The sequence below is a fragment of the Stegodyphus dumicola genome, chromosome 8, assembly GCF_044657685.1.
Source record: "Stegodyphus dumicola isolate Sdum_Otavi_A_Nest chromosome 8, ASM4465768v1".
NCBI lineage: Eukaryota > Metazoa > Arthropoda > Arachnida > Araneae > Eresidae > Stegodyphus > Stegodyphus dumicola.
Window position 1 is genome coordinate 151,064,936 of NC_140775.1, and position 19,173 is coordinate 151,084,108.

The window sequence follows — 19,173 nt, forward strand, 5'->3', positions numbered from 1 at the left end:
TTCTACAGCTCATTAGGGAATTCAGTCTTATGTATTTTGTTTAATGCAAATAATAAACAGATGGTTTGGTTTGGATTATTGCCTCATTGAATCTATTTTTAGCATGTTTCTGTTAAATTTCCATAAAATTATCATCAGCAATGAGTGCCAACTGTATTTTACAAACATTTGTGGTATAATTATTAGCTTTTTGAGTTTTATTGCTGTAGTAATAGTTTTAACATCAGCAGTAAGCATTTTCTTTTTGTGGCTTCAACTACTGTTTTATCATTTACATGATTTGAAGTATTTATATGTAATGTGATTTCGTGTGCAAATAATTACGGACAATTTCGTGCAAATAATTCTAAACAATGTATTACATTGTTCCATTTTGTATTGCTGGCTAATTGTAGTTTTACGAAATTTAGATATTCCTTAAGTGAAGAAGCTTGTCTGTGATGATTTCTGAAATATTTCTAAACAGATAGCATATGCTTCTTAACAAAAAGCTCAAAAAGAGACAAGTCCAAAAAATGTTGATTCCTTAAGTAATTAGAATCAAAGGGCTCTTTTCATAAACCTTCCTTTCTGTGAGTTATATATTATGCTTATTATATCTATTGCAAAAGCTTTAGATGTGTATTCTCTCTGTATTATTTCCGTATTATCAATTTTTGTATAACAAGATGCAATTTTTTTCTTTGACCATGTATTTTTAGAATTTTAGTACATTCACAGTATAGTGTCAATAGTCTTAGTAACTGTTAAAATTCTTAGAATAATTTTAATAAAATAAGACTAACTTGAAACATATAAAACATTTTTTAATTAATATTAATAATGATATGATGTTTTAAATGCTTTTATTAATTTCTGCCAAATATTCCTGTTTTTTAGCAATTTTAATTGATTATAACTAGTTTCTGCCACCAACATGGCAAAAATTATTTTTGGCCAACAAAAAGCCAGTCCTGTCTAAAGAGCGTTAAAAACAATTTTGAATCTTCGAACAAAAGGTTTTTGAAATCGGTCATGATATTTTAAAATTATCCTGTATTTTGTGTTTGCAGAGCTCCTTAAATTCCTAATGTTTCTTAATTTTTATTACGCCATTCTGTTTCTTTATATATACTTAAAAAATACAGAATTTTATATAATTTTATTGTATTGGTACAAATTTTTCAAAGTAGTTTTTTTTTCCTGAATGTGTATAAATAAAAAAGTATGTTTTCCAAACCTGTTTCTTAAAACAGAACTCTTAATTCATATATCTGTAAAATTAATTGATGGTTTCTGTATGGTATTGTGATGCCATTTGTCATTGCTGCAATTTTCATGAATATATTGTTTTTAAAGCAGATGGAGCAAGTGTGGATACGAATGGAAGTCAAAGAGTTGGGAACCCTAGTATTGGAGAAGTGTCACTCGGAATGTCTACTAGTTTAAGTTTAGGTAGTGGAAGTCATTTAGATCGCATAGCTCTGAACCGTGATAGGGAAAGTGATCGAGAAAGTGCGAGCAATGTAGCTCTTGCGGGAAGTATTGCGAGTGCCTCATTAATGGCTGGAGCTGGCAAGTATGTAAATTTTTTTAAGTTACTTTTTTCTTTTTGTTCACATTGAGCAAATTCAGACAGTTCATTTTGCATCTTACTGTTCTGAATTGTTGCATGTTACAATTTATGATTTTTGGGGGGATTTACTAGCCATAATAATAAATTACATAATATTAAAATATTATGGATTATAAGTGCAGGATTTTAACGAAATGGGGATAGAATGGAGGAAAATACAGTTGTTTTTGCTGGGACTGATAAAAGGAAAGACTTTATCAGCAAATAACAAATATTGTTCTCAAAATGAAAATTTTGAATAAGATATGTAGCTAAATAAACTAATATTATTTGTTATTTTCTGAAATATAGAATGTAAAGTATGAGGGAATGTATGAAATCACTACCAAGCAGAGCTTAAATTGTGCCAGATATGGATGAAATCACTACTGAGCAGAGCTTAAATTGCGCCGAAGCCTACCAGAGTTCGGCTCCAGTACTTCTTAGTTTCGGGGATAAATCGTAATTCTAGCCAGAGCGGACCAAAATCCTAAAACAGAAAGCTCCGGGCCTTCATTTATGTAACTGAACAACAATTTCAGTAGAAATTTGATCTCGAAAATTGTATTTTTTGCAATAAAATTATATTATAAATCGCTTATTAAATTTTAGTAATATATCTATTTACATTTACATTTTAATTATTTAATTACTTTAATCTTTCATTATCTAACTATTTTAATAATAATAATTAATTAAATAATTTATAATAATTAACTGTTTAATTTTAAAATTAATGATTTTAATAGTCATTTTATTTATTTCTTTGCGTTTGTTCTGACGGTCTTCCATAGGGCTCTGGCACTTCTAATTTTAGAAATTAAGCCCTGCTACTGATTTATTTTTCTGTAATATGCCATTTTGTTACATATTTTATGCTTTGAAGAGCATACCATGTTAATTACAACCTCCATTATACTATTTCGTCATCTTATCCTGGTTCCCTGTTATACTGTATCTGGCAGCACATATGCAGTTCCCTGAAGATAATTTTACAGCAGCATAAAAAGCCTTAACAAATTCTCTGGTGTGACATTAAAACTTCTAGATTCCCCTTTTTTAACAGTTCATTTACTTATTTTAAATCTGATCGTTTTGAACTTCTTGTAAATGCTTTATGCACTGTGTTCCTCTTTGTTATGGGGCTTATAAGAAAACACTTAAGCTTCATGTCTTATTTCACAGTTAATATCACCCTAGAAAAATGTGACCAGGAAACAATTAAGCATTATTGCTATGAATGTTCGTGCTGTATTGCACCTTTATTTATTTGGCCCACTAGTGTCTCAGTTTTAAAGGTGTTGAACATCAGTAGTTTGACCTGAGTAAAATTCCAGGTGAATGGACTGGCAACATGATCGTTTTTCAGTGTTATCTCTGTTATTAACCCGCGAGCACACGCACCGATCCGACGAACACGAGAACAAGCGCCGGGTATGTCATACCCGAATAAAAAAATTTTAATTAAAAATTTGTCAAAAAAATTCACCGTTTTTTTTTTTTAAAAGAAATTAAATGTAAAACCAAGTTAATACTTCATTTTAGACAAAATAGGAAACAATAAGGCGAGGAAAAATTATTTACTTACAATTTTTTGAACATTGTTTAAAAATGAGGTCATATGTTCCATACATATATTTTTGCTACAATTTTCACAAATGAAGTTGTGAAGTAGTCTTTCTATCCTTCTTCTTGGGGCACTCTGTACACCTCTTGTAAGTTAGGTTTTTGGGGAGACAGTTCATTGTTAACATGTTCATCGGTGGTCAGTGTTTGTCCAGAATCAGGAACCACAGATGCTCGCCGTCGTTCATTTTGAACATTTTCTATTAGCTGCATCCCTAAGGCTTTGAGAAAAGTACTCATCCCGTTCACGAGTGAAATTTTCTCGTATTGAATAAATATAAATATTTTTATTGTCAACTACATGTTTTAACATATCTTCATCGATAAACAATGACAAGGAATCTAAAGGTGTTGAGAAGTTTTTAGAATACTTTGTATTTCCTGGGAGTTTAGTTATAATATTTTTGGCGCCAATTCTAACATTAGTCCGAAATTTATTTTTGTTCCATTTTTTCCAAGATAAAAACTCATTGCTACATTCTAGAGTTTCATTTTCTGTTTCTGTATCTGAATCACTACTCTCTATGGGTGAATCATGATTACTATTATATTCTTCGCCATCAACATCTTCCTCTTCTTAACTAAATGAATCCTCATCAGAAGAAACTGTTTCAAGGAGATTTCTCAATCTTTTCATCTCTTCATCGTAAGGAATATACGGCACCATGCTTACAACTCAAGAAAAACCTATACTAAAAACTTTAAAAAGAGAAGTGAGAAGTGACTCACGGAGAAACGCGAGTACACTCACGGGTATGACATGCCCGAACAATGCTGTTCCTAAAAAACCGTTGCACTTGCCACCTCAGGAATTTCCCCCATTTAAGTATGTGATCTTGAACTCAGCTACACCAAGTTTCGTCCTTTTATGAAATAATGGGCGAGAAATATACAAAAAGAAAAATGCACTTGGGTATGATATACCCGCCACGTGTGCTCGCAGGTTAAAAGTCTATATGAACCAGCTTGCCATAGAAAGTCCTCCACAAAGCCATCCCTTACCCTTAGGCAGATAGCTGTTGCATTCTTTGCCTTAATCAAATAAACCAAACCAAGAAGTAAATGTGAAATAGAATGGAAAGAAATGCACCATTTTTAGAACTGTATTTTTGTTAGTTGAATGCCATGTTGTTGAAGTTCTTGGATAAAGAAAGTCTGCAGCATCTCGGTACAAAAGACAGATAGTATTTTTGCCTATACTTTTAGTTTTACTTTCAAAGAAGTGAAGTCCAGTGATTCAGATTGTGCTATACTTTACCAAACTGTCACCTTTTTTTTTTACTATGAAATTGACATTCATGGAATTCTGTAGAATTTCCGGTACTCTTTAGGTTTTGTTGTGATATGATCTAGAAACATGAAAATGTACTTCATTGGATGAAAGCAGGACATTATGGATGAGATGTCAAGAAACAGTTCAGCAAATGTTAGGTCCTTGAACCGGAGAATATATCCTTGAAACTACTGTTCCATCATCATTTTGTATAGATAAATATTAAGTTCCTGAGGGAAAATTCATCGAAGGCTGGAGTTATTGATATGCACAACTGCTGTTTTTAGCAATAGAAGTGATATGAGTTTCAGACCTCACTTTTTTGTCCATATCATTTTCCAAATGCTATTGTCATACATTGTTTTTAAATAAATAATTTAGCGGTTATTAAAAATACATGGCAAAAATAAAAGGATGTCGCCACCAAATCCTATTTCTGTATTTTATTTTTGAAAAATATTACAGCGAATATATATATATATATATAAAATTATGGCAATCCAAATAAAAGGATGTCGACAGCAAATGCTATTGCCACATATTATTTTTAAAATAATAATATAGTGAATATTAAAAAAATACAGCAACATTTAAATACTTTATTGGGAATTCTAAAAATTCCAATATAAAATATTTCTATCTTCCAATTTGTTGCCATTTGGCAAAACCTAAAATGTTTAATTTTTCTGTTATTGATTAACAAACTTGGTCAGTTAAAAGCAATAGATGCACTTTTTTATCTCTTTTATTAATTACCAGCTGAATGTATGGAAATAACAGTAGCTGGATTTATTTAAAAAATTTTCTGCCCCCCCCCCTTCTTTTTCTTCTTCTTTTTTTTTTTTTTTTTTTTTTTACCAATAGCTACACTTGTGTTAAAAAAATAAGCAACAAACACTAAAGGAAAAGGTACAAATGTAAAAAGGGGAGTTTACACATGAGGTAGAGATTGCATCGTCAAATGCAAATAGGTAACCAAAATGCTCATAAAACGTAATTCTGCAGTCACACCACTATGCCTTAAAAGGGGGCATGCTGGACCAATGCATCATTTAACAAGCAGCAATAGTTCCATGCAGTCTAAGATAGCAAAATAGAAAGCATGAGCCAAAGACACCATTTGCACGATGAAATGCATTAGAGGGCTGTTGGGATATTGCAAGCTGGTGCGAAATAATCCGCTGTGAGAGAGCCGAATGTGCATCATAGTGTCATCAATAGCCTGTGGAAACATTACCAAAGGGATCAAAACCGATGTGGGTTTAGACACTGAAGTATTACCACGACAGACAATTGTTTCTTGTAGGTATGTGCAAGATATAGTAGATCACTAATAGCATGACAACTGGTGTCTGATCTCTCTGCAGCTGCAGGGTGGCTCATATCCTGCCCAACTGTGTCACGTCGATTGTATGAAGGTGGACTGTATGCCCGATGACCTGTGGTTTGTGTTCTTTTGTCACTCTTCAGAAGTGCAGTTGAATTGGGCCCGTGAACATCACAGTTGGACACCAGATCAGTGGGGCCATGTACTCTTTACAGATGAGTCTCAATTTAAGATCCAGAACAGGCATACTTGTATGAGCTAAGATAGCAATGAATGGCCACACCAACCTCTGTGTGATTATTTAAAACATTGGTGGTTCTCTCACAACTGTCCAATATCATAACAAAATTCTGTGCCCTCTTGTGCATCCTTTTATTGCTGCAGTGGGTACCAACGAGATATTTATGGACAATCTGCCCGCAGAGAGCTCAATATAAAGTGGAGAGTTATTGGGAGAGTGAAATCATTTCACATCTGCGATGGCTTGCTAGATCAGCGGATCTGAATCCTATAGAGGCATGTGTGGGACATGTTGGGACACAAAGCAGGATGCAGTGTGCTGCCGTGAACCCTCCACGAGCTTCAGCAAGCATTACTACAGGAAGGACACTACTGTCACAGCAAGCAATCAGCAACACTATTGCCAGCTTGCCTCCCCATTGTCAAGCATGCAAATTAGCTTGAGGGTATCATACGTGTTATTAGCATGATGTTTGCAATGCACATTATTCATTGGTCATTCACGATGTGATGGCCCTAATGCATGTGTTTTTGCATGGTGTTTGGATCTATTTCATGTGTATCCATTAAATAGCTTTTGTTTTATTCCATGTTTTGCCTGTCTTGCTTATTTGTTGAGCAGGAGTTTATTTTAGGCATCTACTCCCCTAATTATTTGAACAATGAAACAGGTAAGAAAGTGATTCAATGCTGAATTGAGGTTCAAGAATAATAGATCTTTTGTGTAAAAAATATGTGGCAATACTTAACTTTGTATTAGAAATTTTAAAGATATGCTGTTTTTAAAAATTTTCTAATTTTGCTGTTAAATTTTATGTGTTGTAAGTGTGAAGAAAATGATTTTTGATAACAGTGTTAACATGTTTGCTGCCAAAGCTGATAAGCTGCTTTAACTCCTCCAGTAACCTGATGTGATGTATCCGGTCACACATGCCAAGCATTTTTATACTTTTAAACCATTTTATGTTGTTTAATTCATTAAATATAGATATAAGAGATTACTTTTAGCATAAGTAAATTTGCATGAATATTCTTGTTTTTAGTATATAAAATAATATTTTTCTGCCTGCGCCATTTACAAAATAACTCGGAACTAGATAAACAATACTCACCTGCTGTACACATTAACACAAAACTGTACTTGTGATACATTATTTTCTATTAATTGTACAAGAGTAGCGGAACAAGTTTTCAGTCTGCAGTCTGTTTGTTAAAGTGATCACTAATGAGTTATCTCATAGCTGGAAAGTAAACTAACTCAGTTTACCAATTAGGAGTTTCTTGTAGATGTCAGCAAGCAAGAAAGAAAATAATAATAATAATAAAAAAAAAAAAAAATTGCAAAGGTTTGAGATTTTAAATTACATCCAAAGAGGTTTTTTTTTTTTTTTTTTTTTTTTTTTACATTTTGTGTGTTACCTATATTTATTAAATATCATCTTCTTTGCACTTAAACTATAAAATTCAGTTCAAGAGCAATATTGCAAAATATTTTTAAATTGAGCGTATCTTTAGGATTTCCGATACACAGTCTCACACGCTGAAAATGAAAATGTTTTTTCCATACAATTTTGCCATTGCTCGCTTTGAAATCCATGAGTTTATTAATAAAAAATTCAGGAAAGTTTTACAAAATATGAAATCGATAATAAAACAAATTTCAAATTTGGACTTCCAGATGCCCAAGTGTTAAAGCATACCAAAAAAAAAAAAAAAAAGGTTTGTGGCTTTGAGGTCCGTAATATAGATCATGCCGGATAATAGACACCCGGATTATGGACTTTGTACTGTATATGCTGAATTTATGTTGGATACCGTAGTTGCTCTCTCTAGAGCTTATGAGGGGATTTTCCAACATAACTTTGTTCTTAAAGAATCTACTTATTAAAAAATTCGTGCTGATAATTAGCTGCATAAATGCTGTATGTAAACAAATAGTAATGTATAAAATTTTATGATATTTAGTAAAGCTCTGTTATTTAAGTCTGCCAGTGATATGTTCATGGAATGAAAGTGTAAAATCATAAAGAAGTAGATTCTTAATTTGCATAAATAAAAGCAAGCAAATAAAGATTCTGCTCGTATCTGTTTGTCTCGATTCATGCATGAATTTCATTTAGTATATTTTATTTATTGTTAGCAATATATGTATTTTCCATCATGGTTTGTTCCACTTGGTCACTTGTTCGACAGTTCATGCAAGAAGAAATAATGCATTTCTTTGATATTTTTCCTGAATAAACATTGATAAAAACAGTTATGCCTTTAAGAATTGTCTGTGTTTTAAAATCACAGATTTTTCAATAATGTTAATTATTCCTATGCAATTAATTTACCAAAATAATTTAAATAAATATGCTATTGCTAAAATATTGAAGCTGATTGCTAAAAAAATATTTGTTCTATGCATTTGAAGATACTAATTTCATCTGTTTGATTGTTTAGAATCAGTCTCTTTCTTCTTCCCCAGTCTTGGTGATACTGAAATTGAAGACACTTGAATTAATCTTTTAGAATTGAAAAATACTGTATATTCTTTTTGTCACTAGCTTAATAAGGAAAGGGAGCATAATAGCAAGGAAATATTTTAATGTTTGAAAAAAGCTGTGAGACTTCTGTAAAGTTCTGCAATTGTTTTATCGTAGGAAGGCGCTTTATGCTGCAGTTTGGGCTATACAAATGATATATGTTTATCTTATAAATTATATCAGTATGCAAGTTATAGACAAAAAACTGTAAACAGTTCTGCTCGTGCTGTACATAATGCTAAAAAAATGAAATAAACTCCAGAAACTGATGGTTAAAAAACTGTAAATATAACTGTGTTTCACAATATAGTACTATTTCGTGACCTTTCTGAAATTTCAAGATACCACCGAATTTTTGTAAACGATTCACTTTTGACAGTCAAAACTTTTATGCTTAAATAAAATTTCCTGGGTTGTTTATAGGGATTTAGCTGCTGATTCTGTTATCATCCTCTTTAAATTTATAGAATCAGCTATATTTTTCTTAAAATCAATCTGAGTTCAAGGTTGTAGACCTTCCTCATTCTTTGTGTGAGCTCTTTCATGGTGTGCATGCATATTTTAATTATTGCATCTGTGTTAAAGGTGAGAATGTTATTTCTATATTTCTGAACTCGGAGATTCATGCTTAAGCAGTGTATAGAAGCATGCATATATAAATAAAAATTGTTACTCAACATATCTAGGAGCACATATTCTCAGAGTCTTTTGACTGATGTTTACTGGGTTGATACCAGATCTGTAGTTCAATGCTGTACTTATTTTTAGTATTTATTTCACCAACACGTTTATCTAGCTCAGTTATTTCATTGCATTTCTTATAATAGCTAATAAATATGTTTATTGATCGGGTCTTTTTTTGATTTATGTAGAGAAGTAGAATATATTGAAAATGTGGAATTTTCTTGAAGTTATTATTATGAATAACAGACTAAAATTGTTACTAAACTCTAAAACTAAAACTCAGTGGCGTAACAGCCGTAATGGTACAAGTCCTGCAGTGCCCGAAATCTGCTTTCTTGACCGTGAGCTCTGGGTTTCATAAGCATATGCCCTGAACAAGTGGTCAGCTTGTCGCAGGCCCCCCAGTGTTAGTCCCCAAACGAACTTGGTACTCATTTTATTGACTCAAGTGATCGAAATCAAAGGGTGAAAGGCTGAGTCAACCTTGCTCAGTCCGGGAATTGAACCCCGGACCTTGGTGCTGCTGTCCGATGCGCTAACCACTGCACCACTGGGCTTCAAAATTGTTACTAGTAATGAGAAATTATCATAAAAACATCACAAAAAACGAAAGTGATAAATAAAAAATAATTAAAAAGAACTAAGAAATTTAAAATGAATGTATTTTTAATCTTGAATGGAGCCTTTGATTTTTATGGAATAAAAAATTGTAGAAAAGTATGCTTACATGGCAAGATTCACAGTATATATAAAATACCTCAATATCGTATATCACTTAACATTTTATTTAGAAAACAAAATAAAATTGTAGAAATTCTGAATGGATCAAAGGCTTTAATGACCAACAATCTGAATAAGATTATATAAAAAATAAATTATTCTACATGTAGTAGTGGCTTGATCTGGCATGGAAAATATCAAGTCATGCATGAAAAGGTATTAGCATGCCCTTCGAATTTTAAACTTCGCTGTTTTTAACTTAGAAAATTCTTAAATGTTCAATTTTTAGTGAATGTAAATTAAGGGAACTGATTATATTAATTAAATTTTCCTCCCTTTCAGATTAGAAGTACAAGCTGATGTCTCATCAAATAAGCGTTTTAGTTTAAGCAGTCACAGTGAAACTGCATCTGCAACTGTCAGTCTTAGTGAACGCTCTACAAATATGTCTCTTGCTGATGATGCTAGCACAAAAGCCTTAGCTGGCTCCATCTTGGGATACCGGTATGAAAGTTGAATTAAATATTTTGTAGCTTAAGTTAAAGCTAGAATTGACTTCCCTAATGAAAATTTATATATGTTCTGAGTAGATCATTGATCTTAATTAATAGGTTTTATGTAAATTTTTTATATTAAATGTAATCTGTTCTAGACAAGTCAACTATTAAAGTTCTGTAATTTTTACGTGAAATATATGCTGTAAACAGTGATTAAGATTATTATTGGTCAATAATTTTTTTGTCAAATTTTATTGCTTTCAAAATCTAAGGGAGTTGTTCCAGTACTTTCAGATTGTTTTCATGGCATTTCTGCAACAGTTTTTAATGTTCTCCATCTACTTTTTTTTTTAAGAGAAAGCTCTAAAAGTCTGTGTCTTATAATTATTTTCAGACATATGTTTGCTATTCGTGGCAAGTGTAATTAGAATGCTGTTATTGTATTGCACTGTTATTGTGCTATGTTGTTTTTATAACTCTCCTGCTTGTTTGGAATGGGCCAGGTTACTACAAGAATTCCTCTTAAGTGAAAAATATAATAATGTATTATCATCCACATTATGCTTGAGAATTTTTGCCATCATCTCAGTATTTAGTTTATTTTGAATTAATTTTTTTTTTTTTTTTTTTTTTTTTTAAATTGTGTTCTGTATTAAATCAAACATTATTGGAACCTAGAATCATTGTATATCAAAGCCGTAATTAATAAATAAATTCAGAATATTTTTAAATTTATATTTAATATTGCTTTATAGGTGATTGCTGAAAATAACTTTTGCACTTTTTTTACTTCCCCTGTCAGAAATTTTATTCTTAAATCAGATATCTTTCAACTAAACTTTAAAATTTTTTTGTCTTAACCCTCTGAGTGGCTTGGGTTTTTGGATCTGTCATGAAGATTTTAAGAGCCTTAATTAGCTAAATTTGTATATTTACTTACTTAGGCTCTATTTTCATAAACCTACATTTATAAAGATGACATTTATATTATTAAAGAAAGTAAGAAAGCAAAATATCATAAATTTTAAGCTAATAAGCCATGTGATAAAAAATCTCATGACCAGATAAAGCCGGCCATTGCGTTCAGAGGATTTAATCTTCAGACATTAGGGAACTTTAACATAAGAATTACTATATCTAACAGCTGTTTGCATGTTTGTCAGATAAATAAATTGTAAACAAAATAATTCTTAATGCTTTTCTTTGCGTAAAAAGTGTTTTTACATGGGTACATTATTTTGATCATTGTATTGAACATTTAGTTATGGTATATCTTCACAGTAATTATTTTCTTTCTTTCTATAAATTTTAAAAACTTGTATGTTAAGCAGTATAATTTTTTACTAAATAAAATGCCTTAATAGACAAACGAATTAACTTTATGTCAGTTGTAGAATTTTTTTCTCTGATGCTATCTTGCAAGATCCTTACTACATATCTTTAAAAGGTAGTATATGAAAACGAAAGGCAATGTTATATATGATAATATTTTACTCATTAACTGATGTCATGAGAATACAAAATAATAATAATTGCTTGATTGTATAGTCATTTAATGTTAATGGAGTGAAGCAGGAATAAACATTATAATTTAATATAAAAACAATCTGAATGCTATTTTCAGTAAATTTTATAATTTTGTCTTCTAACCTTTTTTTATTATTATTTTTTGATTAGAGATAGCTCTGCTGTGACTCCTGTGGAAGTTCATGTTGATGCCCAAAACCCTGAAGCCGCATTAGATTCTATTTCTCGGGAACAAATAGATGGAGCTAATTCTAGCCTGCAAGAATACTTTCAGTTGGCTGCTGCTCCAGCAGAAAAAGTTGATTCATCAGTCATTCCACATCCTTCATGTGGTGACTGCGTATTATATCCAGCCTTGCGCTTAAAATTATCCAAAAGCTGCAAGAAGCGACATCGTAGCAGTACTGTCCCGGAAGATCCAGAAATAGATACTTCAAAAAATTCGGATTCTATTTCCCTTCATTGTGAAAGCCATTTTTTGCCAAGTCATGTTCATTTCAGTGAGCTCAAAGAATGTTGTGTGAGTTATATTGATGAAAGTCCATCTGCGGACAGTCTGGTAAAACCCTCCGAGAGTAGTTCAGACACTGAAGTGTTCTTGTGCAGTGAAAACAAACATCGTAGAAAGCTCTACAGTAACTTCAATCAAGGAGTGAATGCTTTTTCTAGGCATCCAAATTCAAGTAGAGAGATTTCTACTTTCAAGCAGTCTCATGAAGGAAAGTGTGTCACTCGATCAATCAGCTTTTGCAACAGTTGCACTTCTACTCATAGATCTTGCTGTCCCTCTGTATTCCAAGGAGGAACAATTCCCAAGGATGAGAGTGTCATACATAATTTTCCTTCAACAAGTAGTTATTCTGAATCGAATGCCTTATCAAACAGAGCTTACAAAATTCCTCGCAGCATGCAGGATATTTCTATTGAAATTACTGCCAAAGATGATATGAATTGCAGTCCCTCCTTGATGACAGTTCCTGCATGTGCAGTCTCCAAACCATTTCTGGAATCTATCCAAGATAACAAAACGTGTTTACAACTTGATGAACCAGAATGTAGTATAGACATTTTTCACTTGAATGCCCGATCTCACACTAAACGATGTAAACAGGAAAAAGTCAGTAGAACATATCTTTATCCTGAATCTGATAATTTGGACAACAAAATATCGGGCAGTGATTTTGAGGCAAGATAGGTGTGCATTATAAGTAAAATGCTCTTTGTGTTATGTGAATATTGCTTAAGTATTTTCAAAGACTAATTATGCTGTCAGAATCAATAATTGTGATAAATGTGTGAAATTTAAAAATTTGTAATTTTGATACTCAGTATAAGTAAATTCATTTCAAACTTTAAGTCTTTCTAAAAAAATTTTTTCCTGGAAATAACCTGCCCCCCCTTTTTTTTTTGGTTCTTGCTACACGCAAGATGCTTGGTTTTTATTTATTTTTTTAAATGGTTATTTTATAGAAACTATTTCTTATTCTTTTCCATAATGCTCCTTCTCATTAATGGGTTTAATTTAAAACTAAGCATAACTGGTTGGATTCTTTTGTGTATTAATCATGTATTATTTTAAAAAATGCCAGTTATATAGTTTATTTTCTTGTTACATGTACTGGCGAGCTTGTATAGATATTATTCAAGATATATATTGTAATAAATATTTTACAAAAACTTTATACTTGTCTATTTCTGGTGAAATTACAAGCAATTTTATACATTTCCCAGAAATCCTCAAATTTTGCAATTCTTACATGTAGTAAAGAGGGAAATGATCAAATCATTTTATACATTTTCCATGCAAAATGAAAGTTTTGTTTTAAAGAAAAAAAGTTTTTTTCTACCCGATGTATATTTTAATGTAGGATAAAAGTTTATTATGTTTAAATATATAAGCTGGTTTAGTCATTTAAAATGGGTTGAATACTTGAGTATTTTATGAGCTAAATTTAAGTTATTCATTAAGGTTTTACAATATAATAAAATGCTTCATTTTTACATGAATGACATTCAACTGCTGCAATATAATTAATAGAAAAGTCTTAAAGTTAAATCAATGTAATTTCAAAGAACTATTTAATTTAAATTGAATGTAACATCAGATTAACAATGATGCTAGATTTCCTTTGACTTATTGGAAAAGAGCAGTTATTTTTGCGCAATTCTTTTAAGGAGTTGGAATTTCTTCTTATGCATCTCCAATAGCATGCAAGGTGTATGTATGGCATATAAGCATTTGATATTTTGAATTTAATGTAGTTGCTGATTTTAACTTTCAAATGCTTCCATGATAACGTACATAATTAAATTAATTTTTCTCATATAACATGAATCTCATATAACTTTTCAAACAGTATATATAAAAGAAAATTGCCTGGAAAATTTTCTAAATAGAATTTTTCAGGTTTTCATTGTTGTTTTGTATGTATTAAAGACGATTTACTTTGATTGCTAGATACAGATATGCATTTTAATGTTTCATAGGAATTTTTATAAATAGTGCAGATTCTTAATGTTTTGGATGATACATGTATTCTTATCTGATAATAATATTGTTGAATATTTTAAAGTAGCAAAGTTAATATTTTTAAGTGGGAAATGAAGGGTAAACAGTCCTTTTATCAGTACATTTGTTGTTATCAATTTTATTTTTGAAAGAATACTCAATTATAATTGAATAAAAATGACTACAGATTTTAAATTTATTGTCTGAAAATTGTAATATTTTGAATGTATGAAAAAATATGACCTTCAAACCAAATGTAAGCGTTAAGAAATATTCAGTTTTTGTTAAATATGCATGAAAAAATTAGAATTAATTCCATATGAATAGGTTAAATGTAATTTTTTTAATTTCTAAGATTTTTAAATAATTATATTCAAATGGCATGTAATCTTTTTGAAACTGTCTCAGTTCCTTGAGAATGATACTGCTCTGATTTTTGTGTCTTTCAAGTTAGTTAAAAGTCCTTGTTGATCTTATTTTTTCTTTCTGTGTTTCTTAATTATAAAACTTTTTATCTAATGACACTATAATTAGTTTTTGATACGGAGGTTTCATTCAATTCTGTGTTAAGAGTTAGTACTAGGAATCACTAAAGGTAGTCTTTAGTTTTATCATCATTAGTTTTTAAGTTATTTTTTCAAAAGTTTAGGGTAATAAAAGGAAATATTAATTGCAAAACATGGTTTTTCTTTAGTTTAAATAAATATAAATTATGAATTTGGGATCTTGAAAACTCTGTGATAAAAAGGTAAATATGCTTTATTTTTATAATATGCATTTATACAATTGAACTTTAAAGGCAAAAATTGGGAATTAGTGTATTCTGCCCTCAGAAGAAAATCCAACTATTTGCTCATTCCTTTATTGCAGTGCTTGTAAAAAGTTATTAAGGAATTTACTTACTTAATTTGAAGCTAAAATATCGTGACATATATTTAAATCTAGATTTGTATTTATAGTAACAGACTTCAGGCTATTACCTAATTATAGCAATTAGACTGAATATGAGCCAAGGATAAGATAATTAAAAAAACTGAAAGATGAGACATCAGATTAGAATGTATATTAGGTGTCCAGAAATAGATTAAATTATTTAAAACAATAGATCTTAATACATCTTTAACATAAATAATTATAAATGATTTATATCTGAAAAATTTACTGCTCATAATATCTAATGTGAGGCTGAAGTTTATTAACAGTGTTTGAATTATATGCATCTTTAGAGGTATTTGTTTAGTAGTTGGAATACTTCTTTAAAGAGACTTGTGTTTTTGATTGTCATTCATTTTGCTCATACGAGCAATGTTTTATATTTTGAAGCAATTTCTTTGGAATTATTTATAATTCTCATTTGATTGTAAGCCACAAGGTTTACTGCTGGGAACTGAAGTCACTTTATGAAGTTCCAGTTTCAAGGTACAAGTTGCCTACAAACCACTTTTCAGATTTGAAGAATAACATCATAAATGTGTGAAAAATTGTTAAAATACCCTCTATCTTAAGATGAGGGCCTCCCAAAATTGTGATGAGATGGGCCTCCCACCTCATAAATGCATCCCAACTGTTAACTAACAGATTGCTGTTATCAGTCACCTTAATGTATAAGAGTCACCTTAATGTATAAACCACATGGGAAAAATTTGTTAGTGTTCTTTCTTTCAGAATATAGCTGAGTTTTACTGGTCAAAAACTTCTCAGTGGCTAAATCCTCAGATTTTGTGACTGTTTAAAATAGCTAATAAGTGGGAACTTTCATAGTTGTGGCATTTAGAATATGCTGTTCAAGCAGGTAATGATTTATTTTGTGCATTTACTTGTTTAATGCATCGCAACTTAATGTTGTGAACATTCTTAATTGGACCATTATACCCCTTTGTACTGATTCTGCTCTTACCTTTAACCCATTTTCTTGAAAATTAGGATGAAGAGAAGTGTCACATGCTCCTTTAATTTTTTAAGTTTCATGGAATGGTATTTGAAAGATGGCATTGTTTGACTTTTTTGACTAAGTTCTTTGGTTACTGCTGTGGATTAATTTTTTTACATTTTTCTTCATGCTTTCATTTATGTATTAGAGAGAACTGTAATTTTTTTTAGATAGTTTCAGGACAAATTTTAATGAAATTTTCTGTTAGCTTACTTTAGAATTAAGATTGTTTGTCTTTCTTAATAATTTGGAGTAGATAAGAACTATCATCTTAATGTACAACTATTAAAGATATAATAGCTGTACCTGCATTGACAGTGTCCTGAATGAACATCTTTATATTATACTTTCATCATAACATAATATATTTGAAATGGGTGCTGTGTTTTGATGTTATGAAAAAATTTCTTTGGTAACTTATTTTGTTGTAAAAACTTTTTTAAAACCAACATTTATGTTAAATTAGCATGTAAGATAAAATTCTATACACTGCATATTCTCCCCCTATTTTTAAGTAGTAAAATTAGTAGGAAAAGGGGATATGTGAGTAAATATAGAATTTAAGCTTAAAAAATATCTTTCGTTTTTTCTTTATAAGAGCAGAACACTTGTGGAGTGGGCACCTTCTTCAATAATAGCCTTTTCTTATTAAATTTTTCTCTGTATCACTTCATAATATAATTCTCATTGATGCCTTTATTAGTCATTTGAGAGAACAAGAAATAAGAACTGCAGCAATATGCTACTAGGATCCAGGAAAATAAATTCAGGTGATCTGGTGTATATGACTATCTGGTCATTTATTTTTATGTATACGAATAGTAGATGTCTTAAGGATAATCAGAATAATCAAACACATTCTTCTTCCATAAAGGTTTGAGTAAAGTTATCACCAAATGAAACTGTGGTTATAAATATTAGATTTAATTAAAATTTCCATGATAATGTCAAAATAACATTTGTAGTCATAATTCCTCCCCCCCTCAAAATGATGGATTATGTTTCCATAATAACTTCAGAATGACATCTGTAAGCTCATTATTTTTTTACATGCTACATCCTAAACATAACATGAATACAATTTTAAACAAGATAAACTTTTATCCTAAAAGAAGCAGTTATACTTTGTATGGTTTTCTTTGTTGAACATTATCTTAATTAATGCATCCTCTGTGCACTGCATTGAAAAATCTGTTATTTAAGAGCAAAGTTTTGAATTGTAATTCCTGTTTAAAAAAATCACCAGTTCTGTAACTATAGCGTAGTTATTATTTGTTGACTGAAGCTGTTTTTAGTTATGTAGATATTTGCTTGTGTTAAATAGAGAAAGTTACAATTCCTGAGAAATAAAAGATAAAAATGATTATCTAGAGTACTCAGATAATTATTTTACTGAAATAAAGTAATTATTACTATAAAGATACTCAGATAATTATTTTTAATTTACTGAAGAAAGTTACCATTTTGGAATAAATAAAAATGACAAAAATTAGGGAATCAAAATATTTTGTTTATATTGTATAAAGAACTTTTGTACTGAGTGTATTCACGCATGTTTTCTCGTCTTTTAAGTGTTAAAATTTTTTGTAATTATGCCATTGTTATTCATATAATAAACATGTTTGATACTTGTTCCTAATAGTTTAATTTAAAACATTAATAAACTGAAGAAATAAATACTTAGTGCAAGTAAGGACAAGTATTTCTTTTCCCAATTGTTATTGCAGGGAATTATTTTAATTATTTAAGTTTTAATTTAAAGTAAATAAATCTAACTGTAAAGGTTAGAATGTACATAATACATTGTAAATGCTCAACTGTAAGGAAAAAGTTTTCCTCTGGCATTTTCATTACTCATTTCTGTTAAATTCAGAAGAATTAGCAGTCTTATAGAAATTTGTGTGTATTGATTTTCACTTGGTTTTTTTTTTTTTTGTCCTGGTGAAATAAAATCCATGTGATCAAAGTCTGTTTTGCCTTTTGATATGGTCAAGTTGGATAACTGATTCCTATAATTATGGTTGTAATCAGAATAATATATAACTTCAGCATAAAAGCAGGGGCTAAAAGTTGTATTACCTATTTTATCATGTTACTGTTGTTTCTGTATTGTGGAATAATATCTGAGGTGTTAATATTTTGCACCATTTGAGTGGGTGACTTATTTATGTAAAAATCGGTATACTGTTGATGATGCTTAGTTCAGAGAACCTTATATGTTATTTTTAATTATCTAATTGTTAGATTTTTGTTAATGCAGAAAAGTTTTATGCATGTATTATATTTTAATTTGAAATTAGAAGCTTAGTTTTCTGTTTATATTAATGTTAAGTTGATTTTGTTTGGCAGTTTAAGAATGAGTAATCATTGAGTTTTAGTTTTGTTATATTTTGTTTAATTTGGAAGGATAACATTAAAAAACTGTGGAATAAAGTTTTTTTTTCCCTTAATTTGTAGTTAGATATTCAGGTTGAATTTTTACTTACTCATCTGGCTAGTTAAAGATTAAAACAAGCCATTAAATGGGTAAAAAGATTGAAAATTTTGAGAATGTCTTAATTTTTATCATTTTGTATTTATTTGAATGGCTAAGTTTCAGGTGCCAAAACAGAAGTTGTTATTTTAATTTTTCAGTTTTATAACAAAACGTTCCATTTTTCAAACTTAGTTTGAAGTGGCATAATTCTAAATTTATGCTACTTCAAACTGAATTTTAAA

At 30.3% G+C, this 19,173-nt stretch overlaps 1 protein-coding gene across 3 annotated transcripts in view; it reads left to right on the top strand.

Annotated features, from left to right (window-relative positions):
* LOC118184657 (E3 ubiquitin-protein ligase RNF19A-like) overlaps positions 1-18,905 on the top strand; it is a 72,340-nt gene extending 53,435 nt beyond the window's left edge. For 2 of the 3 annotated variants that reach the window (XM_085822582.1, XM_085822581.1), the window contains exons 10-12: positions 1,339-1,558; positions 10,335-10,496; positions 12,167-18,905. In XM_085822582.1, the coding sequence (XP_085678708.1) occupies positions 1,339-1,558; positions 10,335-10,496; positions 12,167-13,211 (1,427 nt within the window). In that variant the 3' untranslated portion in view covers positions 13,212-18,905. The remainder of the gene's footprint in view (positions 1-1,338; positions 1,559-10,334; positions 10,497-12,166) is intronic. The other variant, XM_085822583.1, reaches the window with a different exon arrangement.
* Positions 18,906-19,173: the final 268 nt, after the last annotated feature.